The following is a 17,268-nucleotide window of genomic DNA, read 5'->3' on the forward strand; positions in this document are numbered from 1 at the left end:
TTACATTTTGCGAGAAATAAGCATGTTTACATTCAAAACAGTTCCAACCTCTTATCTGACTGTTGTAAGCATAAACAGTTTAATGTGTCCCATTCAGTACGCTCCCAGGAGTGTGATTATTAGGCCTGGTAAATTTTAATTGCATGCGTTTCTATATGCGTTTACTGAACAATTAGATCTGCACGTATTCATGTTACTGACTGTAAGGTGAAGTATCATCAGATCAGTGATCCCACTCTTGGTGAAGTCAAACTAGTTCCGAAGAACTCTGTCAATCCCGGGGAAGCTTACTCATAATAAAGATATCATTGTGAAGTAACATTTAAATTTGATTACCGGGCTCATATAGATACATGCCTTGTCTAATGTATCTTGTGTGTTGCACTGCCTTTTGCTTATGCCTTCAAGAAAATTGTTTATGCGTTTGGAAACCTAGTGCTTCCGTACACTGTCCTTGGGGAACCTTTGAAATTATATGCACACAGATCATCAATATCATTATCTCGTTCAACACTTTAAAAATAAATATAGCAGTGAAAGAGTTGTAAGCAAAACTCACCGGATAGTCTCCGGCTTTAACATCCAGTGCGTGTCGCACTCAATGTCCACATAGTCTGCCATATTTCTGTATCGGGCTATATGTTCGATCCACGAGAACGTTAATCTGCATGTTAGACCGCGTGTGTTTGCTAAATTTAATAGTCCACATGAGATGGCCATGTTGTTTTTCTAAAGTTATACAAAGTATAATACATCACATTAAATAATACGCACCAGAGATTCCCAGTTTAGCGCTTTCCTAGGTAGTGTCCCTGCCTTCTCCACACTAGAAAACATGTTCCTGGTGGTTTACTTGAGGCAAACCTATAGGTGCTGCCTGCACTAGCAATGTGCTACAAAGTCTCACTTTAGCCCTGATAGTTAGACTCACTATGGCAGTAATGTGCCATGTTCAAGTTTCAAAAGGCCTGCCAGCGCTGCTGAAGTTTTACCCAGAGAGTTCTCTCTTTCAACAACAGTGCGGAATAGACTGGGTTCCTCATACTTCTCTTACAGGGATCAATTAGCCAGGATCCCCACTGGTCTGGCTCCCTCCAGGATCTCTCCTTCTCCTAATAGGTCAAAGTAGTTGTGGCTGGCAGGCTGAAAGCTGGTATTTCACACACAGGGCTAGTGTTCTTGGCTTCCTGGACAATGGCCCCTCACACAGCTGGGAGACTAGCAGGCCTTTGTCCCTAAGCCTGGTTACAGCAGCTTGAAGTCCTTGCAATCTTCTTTCCAGTTTAATATGAGAGTTGACCAACTTGTGGGACTCATGCTCCCACCTGTATAGTCCAAATCCATACACAGATGCGTTCTATAGCTCTTTGCTATTCCTGATGCAAGTGTAACTTTTTGAATTGCCCTCTTCACTGTCCTGTGCTTTGTCAAAGGGAGAGTCTGCCAAAACAGGAGGCGATCCAATATGATTGACCCGACACAGGTCAAGGGAATAGCAGGAGATAACACCAGATTTCACCCTCCACTGAAATAAGCCTCACAAAGTTCTAAAGGCCTAAGTCTCCCTCTCTATCATGAGTCCCTGGTCGTACAGTGCCAACCTTATCAGATCCACCATCTTGCTGGTAATGAGCTCAGGCACCACTGACCAGACACTAACTTTTTTAACTTTTTCTGAACTTAAGAGAAACTTTAGATGGGCACATCTGTGGACCTGAGTCACAAAGGTGAACTTACACTTTTGAGTAAGTTTACTACTTTTAGGTATTCACAAACTAGTTGTGAAGTTTCACGGATCCGCACTCCCTATCCTTATGAGTGTAATGCTCTCTCCAAATGGAGACTTCTTAACTTCATCTTTTCAAAGAGGAAGGCATTCGAGTTGGCCACTGTTTGGAAGGTTTCCAAATGATTCCTGCTATAAAGCCTGTAAACTGCTGCTTCCTCTATGCAGGGGCGGGGGCGTGACCAAACGGGGAGTTTCTAAAACTGCTTTGAGTCGCAGCATGTATTAATCAATGCTTGTCGTTTTGCAGGAGTTGACTCAGGGCTAGACACCTGCTATCTCCCATTTCTGATCCTGTGGTCCAACACTCAATGTAGGTAAGCCACTTTCTTATTAATCTCTTTTGTGTAATAAAATGCTAAATGTGCGCTCTTATTTTTAGAAAACGAAAGTAAAATTTGCACCTTAGGAAGTAAGCAGCCATAAGATTTTGTAAAATGCCTGTATTCTAAAAGAAATGCGGCCATCATTTTGTAAAACGGCTTAAAGAATCGCCCCAGTTGCAAGGGACAAGCCTTCCGGTACCCAGCTGCACATGCCCCTTCCACTAGCCTCGCGACATGGGGCTACTCGACAAGAAGCCCTCAACTCACTCTTGAATGCGAGGTACAGACCCCAAACTGAGAACTTTGGGCCATATTATCAAGAAAGGGTGATACATTATCACCGCTTTTATTGGCAGGAAACTGCCGCTAAAGCCGATATAATGGGCTAGATAATATGCCCTTGTGAATTCCCATAGCAGCCCAGGTTCTGGTGTGAACCTGGGCTGCTATGGAAATTCACAAGGGCATATTATCAGGCCCACTATTGCTGCTTTAGCGGCAGTTTACTGCCGATAAAAGTGGCGATAATATATCGCCCTTTCTTGATAATATGGCCCTTATTTATTTATTCTTAGCAGAACCGAGCCCTAGTTAAGAGTGTCCTTGTATACCTTTTGTAGAGTAGGGGAGGGGGCGTCATCAGTGCCACATCACTGAAGTCTCAGGGATTGTGAACTATCCAAGCTTTACATTAAGACATCTGTAGCAAGCATCAGGAGAGTGATGAAAAGGGTGTATGTAGGAGGAGGTGGTACATTTTGGAGCATAATTCTCTTGGTAGCGCAGCATATTTTTAATTCAAATGGCAATAAAATTCGAACTGGGGTGCAATTTCAAAGCTGAAACTATAATATCGACACATGATAATAATTTGTGGAAATCGGGTTTCAGGTCAGCAAATATCATATAATTTGCTAACCCCCAGATTCATCTATGTCCCGTTTTGCGAGTCCTTAATAGCGATTTTTAAGGAATCGCTATTAAAGACTCGCTAAACGGGATGCATGTAGAAATCGCAATATTTTTTGCGATTTCTACTGCTTCCTTATTTGCGATTCGGTAATTGCTAATCGCAAATAAGGAATGCCTTTCCCTAAAGGCCCATAGGAATGAATGGGGAGTCATTCCTTATTTGCGATTAGCAATTAGCGAATCGCAAATAAGGAAGCGATTTCAAGGGTGCCAGGGTATCCAAAGGACACCCTGTAGCACCCCTGAAATGGTCATGTACACTGGTGTTGCGCACACACATGTCCAAAGGACATGTGTGTGTGTAACATACAACTTAGAAAAAAAATGCACTAAAGTGCATTTTTCTAAGTTTTCGCTATTTACCACGTAGTTATACTTCACGGTAAATAGCGGCCCCAGATTGCGAATACGCAATTTTCAAATGGTTCATGAATTGCATTTATGGAATTGTCAATTGAGATTCCTTAAATGCAATTAATCGCAATTTAGCGATTTCTAGATTTGCAATTTTTGCATTTGGGATGATGAATCCCAAATGCAAAAATAGCGCTCGCAAAGGGCCAGATTCTCCGAATCTGGCCCTTTGCGAGCCGATTTTACTTTGCTGAATCTGGCTGATAGTTAGGAAAGGAAAGTGTCTCGATTTGTTTTGGTCCTATTAAAATATTTGTTTCCATCACTCTTTAGAATGTCACTTGTTCCTTCTTCTTCAAACTCATGTTGCTGAATGCTGTCAACCGCATAGTTTAGGACTTTTATGAGGAGTCAATAATACTTTTATTTGATTTCGTTAAAAATCATAAGAGTGGGAAAACCACCGTTACACATAATACACTGTATTATTTAGAACGGTGGTTTTCCCACTCTTTTATGATTTTTAACGAAATCAAATACAAGTGTTATTAACTTGACTTTTATGAGGAATAATTGGGGTCTTCTAAAGAGAGAGCTGAGTATCTGTCTGAGTCTGTGCATCTTTAACCTGACCCCCTGCGCTTTGGTTGTAGCATCTGCCACCTCTCTGCTACTGTTTTGCTGCTTGAAGTGGGTTTAGGGGACGGGCAACAGATCTACTGTAATGTTTACTAGATTAACAAATGTACCATCGCATTTCTGAAGGCACAAAGCATATTTCCTTAACTATAAATACAATCTCTTTCCTTCTATATAAAAAGACTCGTTGGATAATATGCTTTTACGAGAGATATGTGCTAGCGGAGCTAAGCATCCTACCTCACACCACCCTCCAAGGGTAAGCCTTGACTGCTTGACCTCGCTATCCCCTGAAAGCTAAACCATAAGAGGAGGAAGCTTGCACTACTGCCCAGTTCCAGTGTTTTGAAAGACAACATTAAGGATGGCCTAATTGTCTGCAGCTTCACAAGTCGCAAAGAACTGTCCTACTGTAGACTCTCTGGTTGTGGCAGAGTCTCTTCAAGGGTCCGAAATCCTGCCCAGGGAGGGCCACACTTTACCTTCCACATAGGGGCTGTGTGAGACGTAGTGCCTGTCTGCATATGAAATGCTAGTGCAAGCTTCTCCAACGAGTACCGGGTCAGCCATCTGCAAGCAGCTCTCCTGTGTGCAGCACAGCCAGCAGCTCTCCTGTGTGCAGCACAGCCAGCAGCTCTCCTGTGTGCAGCACAGCCAGCAGCTCTCCTGTGTGCAGCACAGCCTACTAAATTAGAAACGTTTGCTTGGTTGATTTAGTAGAGGTTTCCCATTTAAAAGTGTGTGTTTGGGACAAAACTTAGTGCACTTTCTTAAGCTGCTTTTTGGAGAAAAATGGTTTAATCTACAAAATGTATTTAAAGCTGATAATTGAGTGATGAATCGTGCAGCAGTGGGGAGACATTACTAAATAGGGTTAGCTATGTGTCAGGGAAGATGCAGCTAGGGTTGTTATTTATAACCCATGTAGAGGCATTCCAAATTGAGAAAGTCTTTTTTATATTACTTCTGACCATTCTGCCGCATGCATTGGGGTATTCAATGCTGGGACTGTTGCGTGGGATGGCCACTAATGCAATCTGAAGTAGTCTGATGCGGTCATTATTACAACACTGAGGGCCTCATTACAGCGTAGGGCAGCACCACAATTATTCTTGCTGTGTTGCCGTATGCCAATGCTATTTACAACATACGATGCATTCCTGTACTTTCAGCCAGTGCCAGTGCACAATTTGCAGCCTGGCACCAACACGGGCACCAGGTATCTGCATTGTTGGCAGGATTATTTTTGTGCAGGAAGGGACAACTGGGGAGGGTTTAGGTGGTGGCGCTGCCCCAGGTTTACATGATTTTGTAAATCTGGGTCAGCGTCAAATTCCTTGAGTGTTATGTGGGAACACCCACCACAATGCTCGTGGAACGCTTCCATGATGCATAGTGAGGCAACGCAGCTTTTTACACAGTATTGCCTTACTCCGTATCTATGAGGCCATGCAAAGGCACGATAAGTGGCTTTGCCTCATCTCTTCGATATGATTGTGAGTCCTGCACCACTGGAGTGTCATAATATTAGTAGCTCTGAATGATTGAGCCTAAGTGGGTCTTATTACGTGAAAGGTTGGAGACCCTTGCTCTAGTATGGGATTCTTTGAGTGAATAGCTGAGTCAATCAAGGTGTTTGTTAAGCGCGACTACTCACCCAAAAGGGTCTCAAGGTGCTGGGGGGGGTTTGTTGGTTCCAGTCCATCAAGGAAGGGGTCTGTCGAAGAGCCAGTTTTGAGGTTTCTTGCAAAGATGGGGAGCGTTGTTGTCTGTCTCAAGTGGAGCGGAAGGTCATTGCAGGCCTTGGCCACGAGGAAGGAGAAGGAGCGGCCTCCCGATCTGATCTTTCTGGTGCGCGGGATCACCGCGTAGGAGAGCTGGGCTGATCGTAGGGTCCTTTGGGGTGCGTGGAATTTGAGTCTGCTGTTCAGGTATGCTAGTCCGGTGTCGCCTTGTGAGCGTGAGTGAGCATCTTGAAGGTGGCTTCGATGGGGAGCCAGTGGAGTGTGTGCAGGTGCTGGGAGATGTGGCAGTGTCTTGGCAGGTTGAGGACCAGTCTTGTGGGGGCGTTTTGGATGTTCTGTAGCTTGCTGGTGACGTTTTTGTTTATTCCGGCATAGAGTGCGTTGCCAAAGTCGAGTCTGCTAGTGACCAGGGCGTGAGTGATGGTCTTTCTGTGTTCGAGGGGGATCCATTTGAAGGTCTTACGTAGGAGATGGAGGGAGTGGTAGCAGGAAGGCAAGACGGAGTTGATCTAGCGGTCCATTTTGAGCTCTTCATCCTGGATGATTCCCAGGTTGAGTGCCTAGTCCGTGGGGGTGGGCAGGCTCCCGAGGGCGGGGGGGCACCAGGTGTCGTTCCAAGCTTCGGGGTTTGGGCCAATGAGAAGTACTTCCGTTTTGTTGGTGCTTAGTTGTAGGTAGCTGTTTTTTATCCATTTGGCGATGGCTTCCATGCCTTTTTGAAAATTGTGTCTAGTTGTTTTGGGTTCATTGGGTAGGGAGGGGATGAGTTGGGTGTCGTCTGCGTATGACAAAATGTTGAGTCCATAGGTACTGACGATGGGGCGACCAGAGCCATGTAGACGTTGAAGAGTGTAGGGTTTAGAGAGGTAGTTGGTGTGGGGTACGAGAGGAACGGGGGAGTCTGACCTGCTGCGTTCTGCCAGAGAGGAAGGAGCGATCCAGTCGAGGGCCTTGTCTTGGATCCCTGCGCCATGGAGTCTGCATATTAGGGTGTGGTGAGAGACTGTGTCGAACGCCGCTGAGAGGTCGAGGGGGATGAGGGCAGCTGTTTCTCCTTTGTCCAGTAGGGTGCAGATGTCATCTGTTGCGGCGAGGAGGACGGTTTCCGTACTGTGGTTTTTTCTGAAGCCGGATTGGGAGGAGTCGAGGATGTTGTGCTCTTCGATGAATGTAGCGAGTTAGCTGTTGATGGCTTTCTCGATGACTTTCACTGGGAATGGGAGCAGTGAGATGGGCCTGTAGTTTTTGAGGTCGGTGGGGTCCGCTGAGAGTTTCTTCAGGAGGAGGCTGATCTCGGCGTGTTTCCAGTCGTCGGAGAACAAGGCTGTTGCCAAGCAGCGGTTTATGGTGTGGCAGAGCATGGGTGTGATGGTGTCGCCGGCTCTGTTGAAAATGTGGTGGGGACAGGGGTCCGTGGGGACCCCGGGGGGCATTGACTTCATCGTCTTCAGTGTGTCTTAGGTGGTGAGGACTACCAAGTTGTAGATCGCTGGCTTCAGGGTGTCGGGGTGGCTGGTGAGGGTTCAGTGTGTTGGTTGTCTTTGTCGAAGTTGTTGTAGATGCTTTTGATTTTGTGGTGGAAAAAGGTGCTGAGTTTGTCGCAGTTTGAGGTCGTGTGAGGGAGGGATATCGGTGGACTCCTTGATGATGTTGAAGAGTTCTTTGCTGTTGTGTATCGCGTCTGTGGATGGTGCGTGTTCTGAAGGTGAAGTGGATGCATTGATGGTCAGTCCATGGGAGTTCGTTGGTGTAGCTGAAGGTGATGGAGTTTTCTGTTGTGAAGAGGGGGTCGAGGGTGTGTACTGATGAGTGCGTGGGTTCGGTCACGATCTGGCAGAGTCCAATGTTGTGGAGGTTGTCCAGGAGGGATGTGGTGCTGGGGTCCAGTTGGTTGTCAAGGTGGAAGTTAAGGTCTCCCAGTAGGGTGTAGTTGGTGAACGTGATGGCATGCGGGGAGATGATCTCCGTGATGGAGTTGGCGAAAAGTCCGCGGGGTCCAGGGGGCGGTAGATGAGGGTTCCTCGGAGGGTGGAGGTGGGGCTGGCCAGTATCTTGAAATAAAGATGTTACATTAGGTCTGTGGGCTCGTCGTAGAGTGTGCTCAGGCGGGGGGTGGATTTGTGGATGATGGCAATTCCTCCTCCCAGGCTGGTGGGGCGATGCATCCTGGAGATCTTGTATCCTTGGGCAATGGCGATGGCGATGTCTGGTCCCGAGGTGTTACTCTAGGTTTCGGTGAAGAATGCAACGTCCGGGGTAGTGCTGTCATGGAGGTCTCAGATTTTTGTGGCGTGTTTGTGGAGGGATTGGACATTGAGGAGGATGTATTGCAGGGTCTTCGGTTCAGTTGTGTTCTTGTGGGCGGGTTGTGCTGGGTCCGCGGTCTTGGCAGTGCTACAGGTGTGCCGGCAGAGGTGACAGCTGAAGGGTCCTTGGGTGTCCGCTGGTGAAGCTAGCTTGAAGTTGTTATTGCGGCCTGGGTTGAGTGCGTGGAGTGGTGTTGGGTCATAGCATTGGCGGTGCCGAGATCCAGGGTTCCTGGCGCTGGTCGCGGTCGGGTCACGGACGGGCAAAGACAGGCTTGCACAGTGGCCACCATTAAGTAGGGGTCGGGGAGGGCTGGACAGCTGGGAGACGGGGAGGGGAGCTGGATTGGGCCGGTTGCACTGGTCGTGCTGGGGGAGGTGCCGCAGCGGCAGCAGTGGTGGGAAAAACAGGTGGAAAAAGGCAAAGGAGAAAGTCAAAAAGAGGGAAAAGTGCAAATAAGGCAATACAAGTGCAAGCAGAGTGGAGGAAATACACAGAGGAGAGTGAAAGGGGGAGATTGAAACAAGGGGAAAAACGAGTGAAAAAGGAGAGAAAAAGCAGAGCAAGAGATAGGAAACAGAGGTCCACTGGGCCACCAGGGATGAGGCTCAGGTAAAACCTGCGGGTGGAGGAGGGCCTTGAACACCAACACTCAAGAGTGCAGGGGCTCAGGGTAACGCCTCACTTAATGGTGGAGCTGCGAGGGAGGGAGAGCCGTTTCACTGAAAATGAGTGTAACTTAGTGTAGCTTAGTAGAGAGTAATGTTTTACTGAAGAAAATGGCCATAACAGGTGGTGGAATAAACCGGCAGAGTTTGACGACTGCACATTAGGCTGTGACATACATGACATTTCTTATAGGTTTTATCACACTCATGGTTGCCATTGGGTTATGTCCATCTTATCAATAAACAATAATAATAATCATCATCAGCACTGAGCACCAGTCGCAAAGGCTCTGGCAGTGCATGCTCAGATTTATGTTAACAAAGTGCATTATGTGCACAAGTTCTTGGCTTTAGTTAGAAATAAGAAGGGGTGGAACAAGGAGCAAGGATACAAACATGAATAACTTAATTCAGATGCCACTCTAGCAATCAGTTTCAATTTTATGCCTGATGTGCTCCCGAACTCACTCACCTCAAGTAAGGGGTTTGCCTCGGTGGCCTTTGTTTCCTCATAGCTAGAAAGACGAGTACTCAGTCATGGATTTACATGAATACGGTCAGTTGTTGCTCAGTGTAGACTGGCTTTAGCCAGAAGGAGAATCTCATGTTTACTTGGAGTCTGCTTTCTTTTCAAGGTATGGGTGCTGCCGTCATGGGCTCAGAGAAGAACTCTCAGAAGCATCTTCCCCTTCAGATCATTCTACTGGGTAAGTCACCTTCATTAGAGCACCTCATAGTTAGGAAGCTAATAGGATCAGTCTATTTGCATTGAGATCACTTTTGCCAACTCACTTATCTTTAGCATCATGAATTATGTGAAAGCACAAGCGAGGGAAAGAGAGATCAGCAACGTTTATTTGACTGAACCGTGATAAAATAAATGTGGCAGTTACTCTACACCTGTTCAGTTGGCGATTGTGGGACTTGACCCTTTATGCAGGGTCATCCCAAAACTTTTTGCCTCAACCTCCTTTTCTCTGTCTTCTGTGTTGTTCTGTAAGAATGACTGCCACTCTGCTGCCTTGCTGCCTAAGTGAAAGGACTGAACCTGCAGCTTGGACCCAGGCCCACCAGAGTGACCCCAAGGGCTAGATTACTGGCCTCCTGATAAAAGCATCAGGGACAGGAAAGACTTCAACCACTTTGAACTCAGCACCTGAAGTCTGTCTGCTTTGAGTTTTTCTGCCCAAGTGATCCCACCCCATACTTAGACCCTTGGAAGTGGGACTGAAGATGATCTGCCAACCAAGGTGTGCAGAACCAAAGCAGAATGATGCAACACCTTGCACCTGCATCAAAACCGTCACAGCACAACACATCCCTGCAGCCCCACCTTGCATCGCAGCCCACAGTCTCCTCTTAACTGCCACTGAGCAACACTTCCCAGAATCAGGCCATCGCATCGCAAGCCCTATCATCGACAGCATCCTCATTGAAGATGCAGGACCTTGCATCACAGTCCCGCAGCTTTTTCTGAACTGCTGCTGGATGACTAATACTCAACGCAGCACTTATCATTGAAAACCCCTTGACACCGGCATCCTTGAGGACACACGACTCTGATTCACAGCCCCAAAGCTCCCCGGATCTACCGCTGCCCGATGCATCCTTGACGTGGGATCTTGAAACCCTTCACAACAGGGATTTAAAGTACATTGCTCAGCTGGCCTGACTTTCCCAGTGTACATGGCCCGTGCACCATTGTGGTGACTTTGTCCTGATACCGTGTGACCAGATAATCAGAGTTGCCACTTTGTGTTTATAGGACAAAAGACCTGGGGTATACCCAAATGACCCTCCTATACCTGGGCAATAGACATCATACAATGATAAGGAAGAAGAGTACAGAGGGATTAACATCCAATTTATTTTCACTGAAGGGCACAGTTAATTACCCTAACAGAAGTATGTAATTCTACATGAATCATTTATAAAAATTAATTTAACACACATACATGCCATGAGACCGATCTCAGACCGTAAATGATTCCAAAACACATCAATACTAAAACACATACAACAATACATATACATATAACAGAATACAAAAAATACATATATATATATGTATATATATATATATATATATACACACTCTATACCATCAATACCCTAAAATGTAATTTAAATGCTAGGGTTCACTCATTAGATCTGAGTGATACATGCACTATTTTTTTAGTAAATCTTTAAAATTGCATATCTCTGGTTCTACCTGTTGGATTTTTGTCATTTTGGTTCTCAGGAATTTTTCTTGTGTTGTGTTTTCACTCTATCACTGTTAGAAGTGCTGTGTAAATACTTTACACATTCCCATCAAGTCAAGCCAGACTGCTTTGTGACAAGCTACCACAGAATTAAGCAAAGGTTAATTTGGTTAATTTTGGGGATTCACCCAGAAAAGAATTGTGGTTGCTGCTTGAGTAGGGTTTCCCCCCTGCCCAACCACTTACCCAATGTTCATCAATGACTGGTGTTTTATTTGCTGTGGAACAGCACATTCCAGTGTTATTGATATTTACTGGCAGTTTTGTATTCTGTGGGTATCAAGCAACAAGATGGAATTGCTATGTAGCCTCTATGAACTACAATCGACTGCCTGACCGCTGAGTACTGTGGTGTTATATATTATATTGGATTATATATTATATTGTATTATAATCCCAAGGCGAGACAGTAAGCCTCACATCTACAGAACAGTGTACATGGGAGGCACTTCCCCCAAAGCATCAATCCACTACAAAGAGTCCAATGTTTTGAGAATAACACTCATGCGGTGTGCACCTCCAGCGTTACCGCTGTTTCCAGAGAGCAGTCACAATGTAGATTGCACTACCAATTCCAAGTTCAAGAGTGATTAGGTCCATCCATTACTTGTTATCACAAAGTTTCTTTATTCTTCTTTTCGAAAGGTTTTAGTTAAAACAGCCAAACAGCCAACACGTTTCGTCCAACTTCCACGGTCATCTTTAAGGCTTAATATCTAGATTTGATCTTCTATGGTTGTTGGTACTTGCAACAATGCTCCCAGGTTCAGTATATGTCTAGCGATAGAACTCATCCCTCCTGTATCCAGGGTAAGTTCGATACCACAGCACGGGTAAGTTCGATACCACTGCACGGTCGAGGGCGCGTGCTAAGGCGGCGTGATCAGCTGCATAGCATGGCACAGGAGCTGAGCATTATCAAACTTACCCTGGATACAGGAGTGGTGACTTATATTTGAAGACATATACTGAACCTGAGAGCGTTGTTGCAAATTCCAACAACCATAGAAGACCAAATCCCTGAGGAAGTCCACGGAAGTTGGATGAAACCCGTTGGCTGTTTTAACTATACAAGTTCGAAAAAAAGAATAAAGAAACTTTGTGATAACAAGTTATGTATGGACTTGGAATTGGTGGTGCAATCCACATGTGTGATTAATTATATTGTATTGAAATTGCATTTATATAGCACCTACTGACACTGATGAGGTGTTGTTGCACCTTACACCAGGTTGCACCCTACTCCGGAACCCAGAGTTAGTATGGTTTTTTGGTTATTGTTGATTATGGGCCTCTAAAGGAAAGGTTGTGATCTTTGAAATGGGTATGTGGTATTTTGCAGGGATTGCAATAAAAGGGATTAAAAAACATGCATGTGACTTAGACTAGAATAGTGTGAAGGCATGCAGAGGATGGAACAGAATGTAGTGTCTGCTACTATGAAGGCAGCAATGGCAGTGGAGCCACCTGCACTTTCCTGCTCATCCTGCAAGTACTGCAGCTACACCAGAGTATTTCGGTGATGGTGTGTTCCCTCTGAGCTGCCGTCCTTGTTTGAAGCAGCATCCATGACAACCACAGTGGAATGCACTTGCGCACACCAGGAGGTGAATGTGGAAGCCGGAGTGCAGGCTTCCCGGTCTGTGGATGGTTAATAACGTTCCTAACGGGCACACATTAGCCACAAGGGCGGACAAAAACTGTAGTTAGGCGATGCTGCTTCCGGAATAAACGGAAAAGCAATGCCAGTGTTTACAAATGGCAAGCGACGGGAGAAATTCCCCAGCAAAAGGCGGAGTTTCACCCCTGATAGAGATTTCTTGATGTCTCGGAGAGACAGCTCATGTGCGCTGCCTAGGCGAGACCTAAAAAACGGGCACTAACACACATGGAAACGAGTCTGGACTAATCTAGGCATCCTGGAGGACTTTGGGCAATTCAGCGTCTCTCTATTCTGGCTCAGCTATTTAGGAACTTGTGTGAAAAAGTGTGGTGTCAAAAGCAAAATGTTTTACTTTTATAGCACTAGCATCTTATGGAATTCCCTCTTTTTGAGCAAGCGGACACTTGAGTCTTTCAGTCAGCATTGCACATAAGGGACTGATGCCTGGTCTGGGTTGTTAGCACCATGTTATAATAAATGCCACTACAGAACGGCACAGACCTTTATTTAGAACCTTCTACTCTTGAAGATCCTAACTCAGCCCAAAAATGAAAGCAGCAGCACGTCGGGCATTAAGGGCCAGGTTGACTTCCGGTAAAGTAGTATTTTATTAAAACACATTTGCTGCTTCCTCTTTACGTAATTAACAGGGGGCGTAGGGAGGAGGAGGCAGCTGCAGCCCATGAGGGAGCAGGAACAGCTGTTCAGAATACAAACAAGCTGCGGGAGGGGTTGTTCTGGGAAGGGCAAGGTGAGATTAAGTGAACTTGGAGCAGCATGGGGGACAGAATGAAAGACAAAGTAGTGCACTGAAAGAAAAGGTATGGCCTATAGTGGAAGGATTCATGGAGCAGGGCCAGTCTCCAGGGCATAACAAAAGGAGGGACTAGTAAGTGTATTCACCAATGAAATGTCAGCAATTTTAAAGGACACTGAGAGGAACCAATGAAAAAGATGGGTGTTTTTTTTAAACCCATATCTGGATACAACATGTCTCGTCGAGACAGCTCATGCAGCGCATGTTCTGCCTAGGCAAGACCTAACAAATGCAACCCTTAAAACTTACATTATTTCTTAATACATGTCTGCCCTTAACTGAAAGAGGTACCCTGTCTGCTATATTGTAAACCATTTTCACGCACACGACTATATAAGGCACATAATTTACCGAAATATAAGGGACTTTTTTCTGTACAGGACAACAAGGCAGTTCTTGAATACTGAGATATGTGCATGCAACTACAGCACTTTTGTGTAAAAAAGTGGGAATACAAGAATATGTACAGGTGGGATATGAACCAAATTAAAAGGCCTCTGTTGCGGATTTGACACACTTGAATGCAGCGTTATCTAGGGGTGTCAAAATCACTTCCACAGCCATCATCACACCTATGACACTCACAACATTATCAGATTGCTCCCAAATTTTTTGAATAGATGCAGAACCCACTGAGGAATCTTATCTGTGATGCCTTGGGTGATGAAGTCAAAGGGTGTCCAATTCAAAGAAATGAGTGTCCAGTTAGGAGCTGTGGCTTCCATCAGTCATGTTGCAGGTGGGTTCACGGTTAGCAGGGCTTAGGTGTGGCTGAGCTCCTGGGGATGCTGCTGCTGATAGAGGAGTGCACAGCATCATGCCACCATGTTGGGGGTAGAGCTGCTGGTAGAGAGATCCAGCACGCTTCCATCCTCTTCGGGACTGGTGCTCAAATTAGGCAATCAATTGTAATTGGGGGGGATAATTACAAAAATGTCACACAGTGCAGCAACTCACCTTGATGTGCTGTGCTTTGTGATAGTGAAAGGCCAGGAATGTGCTGTACTTAAAAGAATACAGTGCATTCCTGCCTTTGTCCATGCGCTGCTGTCAGTTTGAAAGCCTACGCAAGCAGGCACCTTTGCACAATGGTGCCAGGGAGATGGTGATGCATGCAGGATTATTTTTATTCAGAAGGGGGCTCCTTCCTCCACAAAAACAATTATGATAGGGAAATTGTTCTTTCTATGCATACACACATAGATAGAGGAAGTAACAAGGAGAAATAAAGATATTTCTTTTGTTGAGCCTCACCAGTGGGGAGTATCTTTTTGGCACATTCTCAGATTTACCAGGTCTGGAAAAACTGGTAATGCATTAAAAGCCATGGGAGTTGCAAGGGAACATCCACACAATGTTAATGTTAATGTTAATGTTAGGTGGTGCTTTATATAGCGCTCGGCTAATCCGGGGAGTGTCCCGGCACTTTATGACCTACAACAGAAGCAAAATGCCCATGGAATACCTCTCTGGTGCAGAATACGGCAAAGAAGTGATTTGTGCTGCGTTGCTTTACACAAGATTTATGAAGCCTCTCATGCCCACTCAAGATGGCCTTGCGTGGCTTCATAAATCTTATTATTGAGTTGCATTCTTCTTGCACCACGTTGAGTTTTGCAAAAGCGACACTGTGGGGCTCACAGATATGCCCCCAAGTCTTCAATGGGAGCCCCTCATAGTGCAGCACAATTTTTAAACACATCCCTGCCTCTGATGGGGCACAGGGCCATGCTTTATGCTGGATGAGGGTTCCTAAGGATTCATTTCAGAATCTTTGGATGGATGGGAAGGGATTGTGGAAGAAATGAGTTATGTAGGCAATTTCAAAATATCCTACTGAATAGTGGTTCTATCAAAGTGCTCTGGTTTAGGGCCAAAAAATTATTATTGGTTGCCTTTGAGCAATTTATCTGAGCAAGCTACTTCAAGAACTTGGATCTAGAAACTGAAAACAGTAACATGCAGTGTAACTAGATCATGAAATTCTTACATCTCGACACCTTGCTGTGACATTTCTACTAGCCTCGAATAAATGTCAACATTGAGTGCTTTACCATTTTTCTCCTTTTTTTTTGTTGAAATTGGACAGCACCCTTCAGAATTAAATACACAATTTAAGATAGATAACAAATATAATATCTCAACATTTATTCAATCATGTGTGACAGTATCACAATTGTTTTCCCAACAAATACACAAGCAAGAGACTCTGTATCTTCAATTTTCTGTCCTTTATTCAGTTTTTCATTTTCATTAAAAATCGCTGATAGCCAAATAGCCTAGGCTATTTGTTGGGAAAACAATTGTGATACTGTCACACGTGATTGAATAAATGTTGAGATATTATATTTGTTATCTATCTTAAATTGTGTATTTAATTCTGAAGGGTGCTGTCCAATTTCAAAGTCTAGTATGCTAAGGAAGTATAGTTTCCTTACTTTCTTTGTTAGGTTCGTATAGGGATTACGGGGCATATTATCAAGGGATATATCTCTGCTTTTTTGGCTTTAAAAGCGAAGAAAGCGGAGATAAAATGATCTCCCTATTACCTAGCTGTCGCTAACACCAGTTAGCGACAGCAAGTAGGAGATAGCGACCATCTTGGGCCCCGCTTTGCATTTCTGAGTAATTTATCACTAATGACATACAAAGTGGGCGTGCCAAGATGTTAGCGACTGGAAACAGTCGCTAAGATCGCTATCTCCTATTACCAACTTTTGGAGATAAAAAGCTAACACCTGCCCTGAGCAGTTCTTAGCCATGTTATCCAGTGGGAGGTGGATAACATGGCTAAGAGCATTTGCTCGGTAATGCATGAATATCGCTGACTTTTCAGCGATATTCATGCATATCAGCCGATTTTTATCGCTTAGGAGATAAACTTTGATAATATCAAGGCTCCTAAGCGATAAAAATCATCGCTACACGGCGATAAAATTATTGCCGCTAAGCCAACCTAGCGATAATTATCGCTAGTTGTGGTAATATGCCCCTACGTTCCTGGTTCTAGCACCTTCTATTTGGACTTAGACACGGTACTTAAATAGTGGTGCAAACTTTTTGCCTTAATCCCTATAAAATTTTCCATTCTTCTCCTGCTTGCCAATTCACTCCAGGATGGCAAAGACACCATTAGTGTCACCGCCAGCAACAAAAGCAAGTTGTGAGAGAGTAGGGGACTGTTAGAGTGTGTTTAATAATTAGAAAATAATGTTCAATTCTTAAGTTCTTTAGATTTCATTACAAGCCCTCAATCAGATCACATTGACAGCTATAATTTTTTTCCAGAAAAAGAATGACCTTTATTTTAAGTAAACAAGCCTTTTCACGTGCAGGTGTATAACTAAGTGACTTTCCTTCTCAGACAATCAACAAAATAGAAGACTCATCCAAGGTCTCTGCATTAACAAAAAGTAATATTTTGTGTTCTTGAGGAAGTCATGTTCAGGATGCTCCTGTTTTTGTAACTTTCTAAGTTTGCTTGACGTGTCTTTTGTATAGGATATTGATTAGTTAATCTGGCTATTGTATTGCTGTGTTACATGAAGTGTCACATCGTTTTCTTCATTAGCTATGCATACCGGGACTATTAGAATGTATGGGGAAGGGTTGGTTGTATCTTACTTGTTAGACTTATGATTGCCCCCTCTAGAATGTAACATTTATAGCACACTCCTAGTATGTGATATCTCTGCATGTAATGCCTATGCTTTCCTTACTTAAAACC

The 17,268-nt window shown here is 44.6% G+C and overlaps 1 protein-coding gene across 1 annotated transcript in view; it reads left to right on the top strand.

Moving 5' to 3' along the window:
• The first annotated feature begins 1,995 nt into the window (after nucleotides 1-1,995).
• LOC144770730 (sialic acid-binding Ig-like lectin 14) overlaps nucleotides 1,996-17,268 on the top strand; it is a 167,602-nt gene continuing 152,329 nt past the window's right edge. Inside the window, exons 1-2 of the mRNA XM_078655467.1 lie at nucleotides 1,996-2,099; nucleotides 9,433-9,504. Coding sequence (XP_078511593.1) covers nucleotides 9,435-9,504 — 70 coding nt within the window. The 5' untranslated portion in view covers nucleotides 1,996-2,099; nucleotides 9,433-9,434. The remainder of the gene's footprint in view (nucleotides 2,100-9,432; nucleotides 9,505-17,268) is intronic.

This window comes from Lissotriton helveticus, chromosome 7, assembly GCF_964261635.1.
Source record: "Lissotriton helveticus chromosome 7, aLisHel1.1, whole genome shotgun sequence".
Classification (NCBI taxonomy): Eukaryota; Metazoa; Chordata; class Amphibia; order Caudata; family Salamandridae; genus Lissotriton; species Lissotriton helveticus.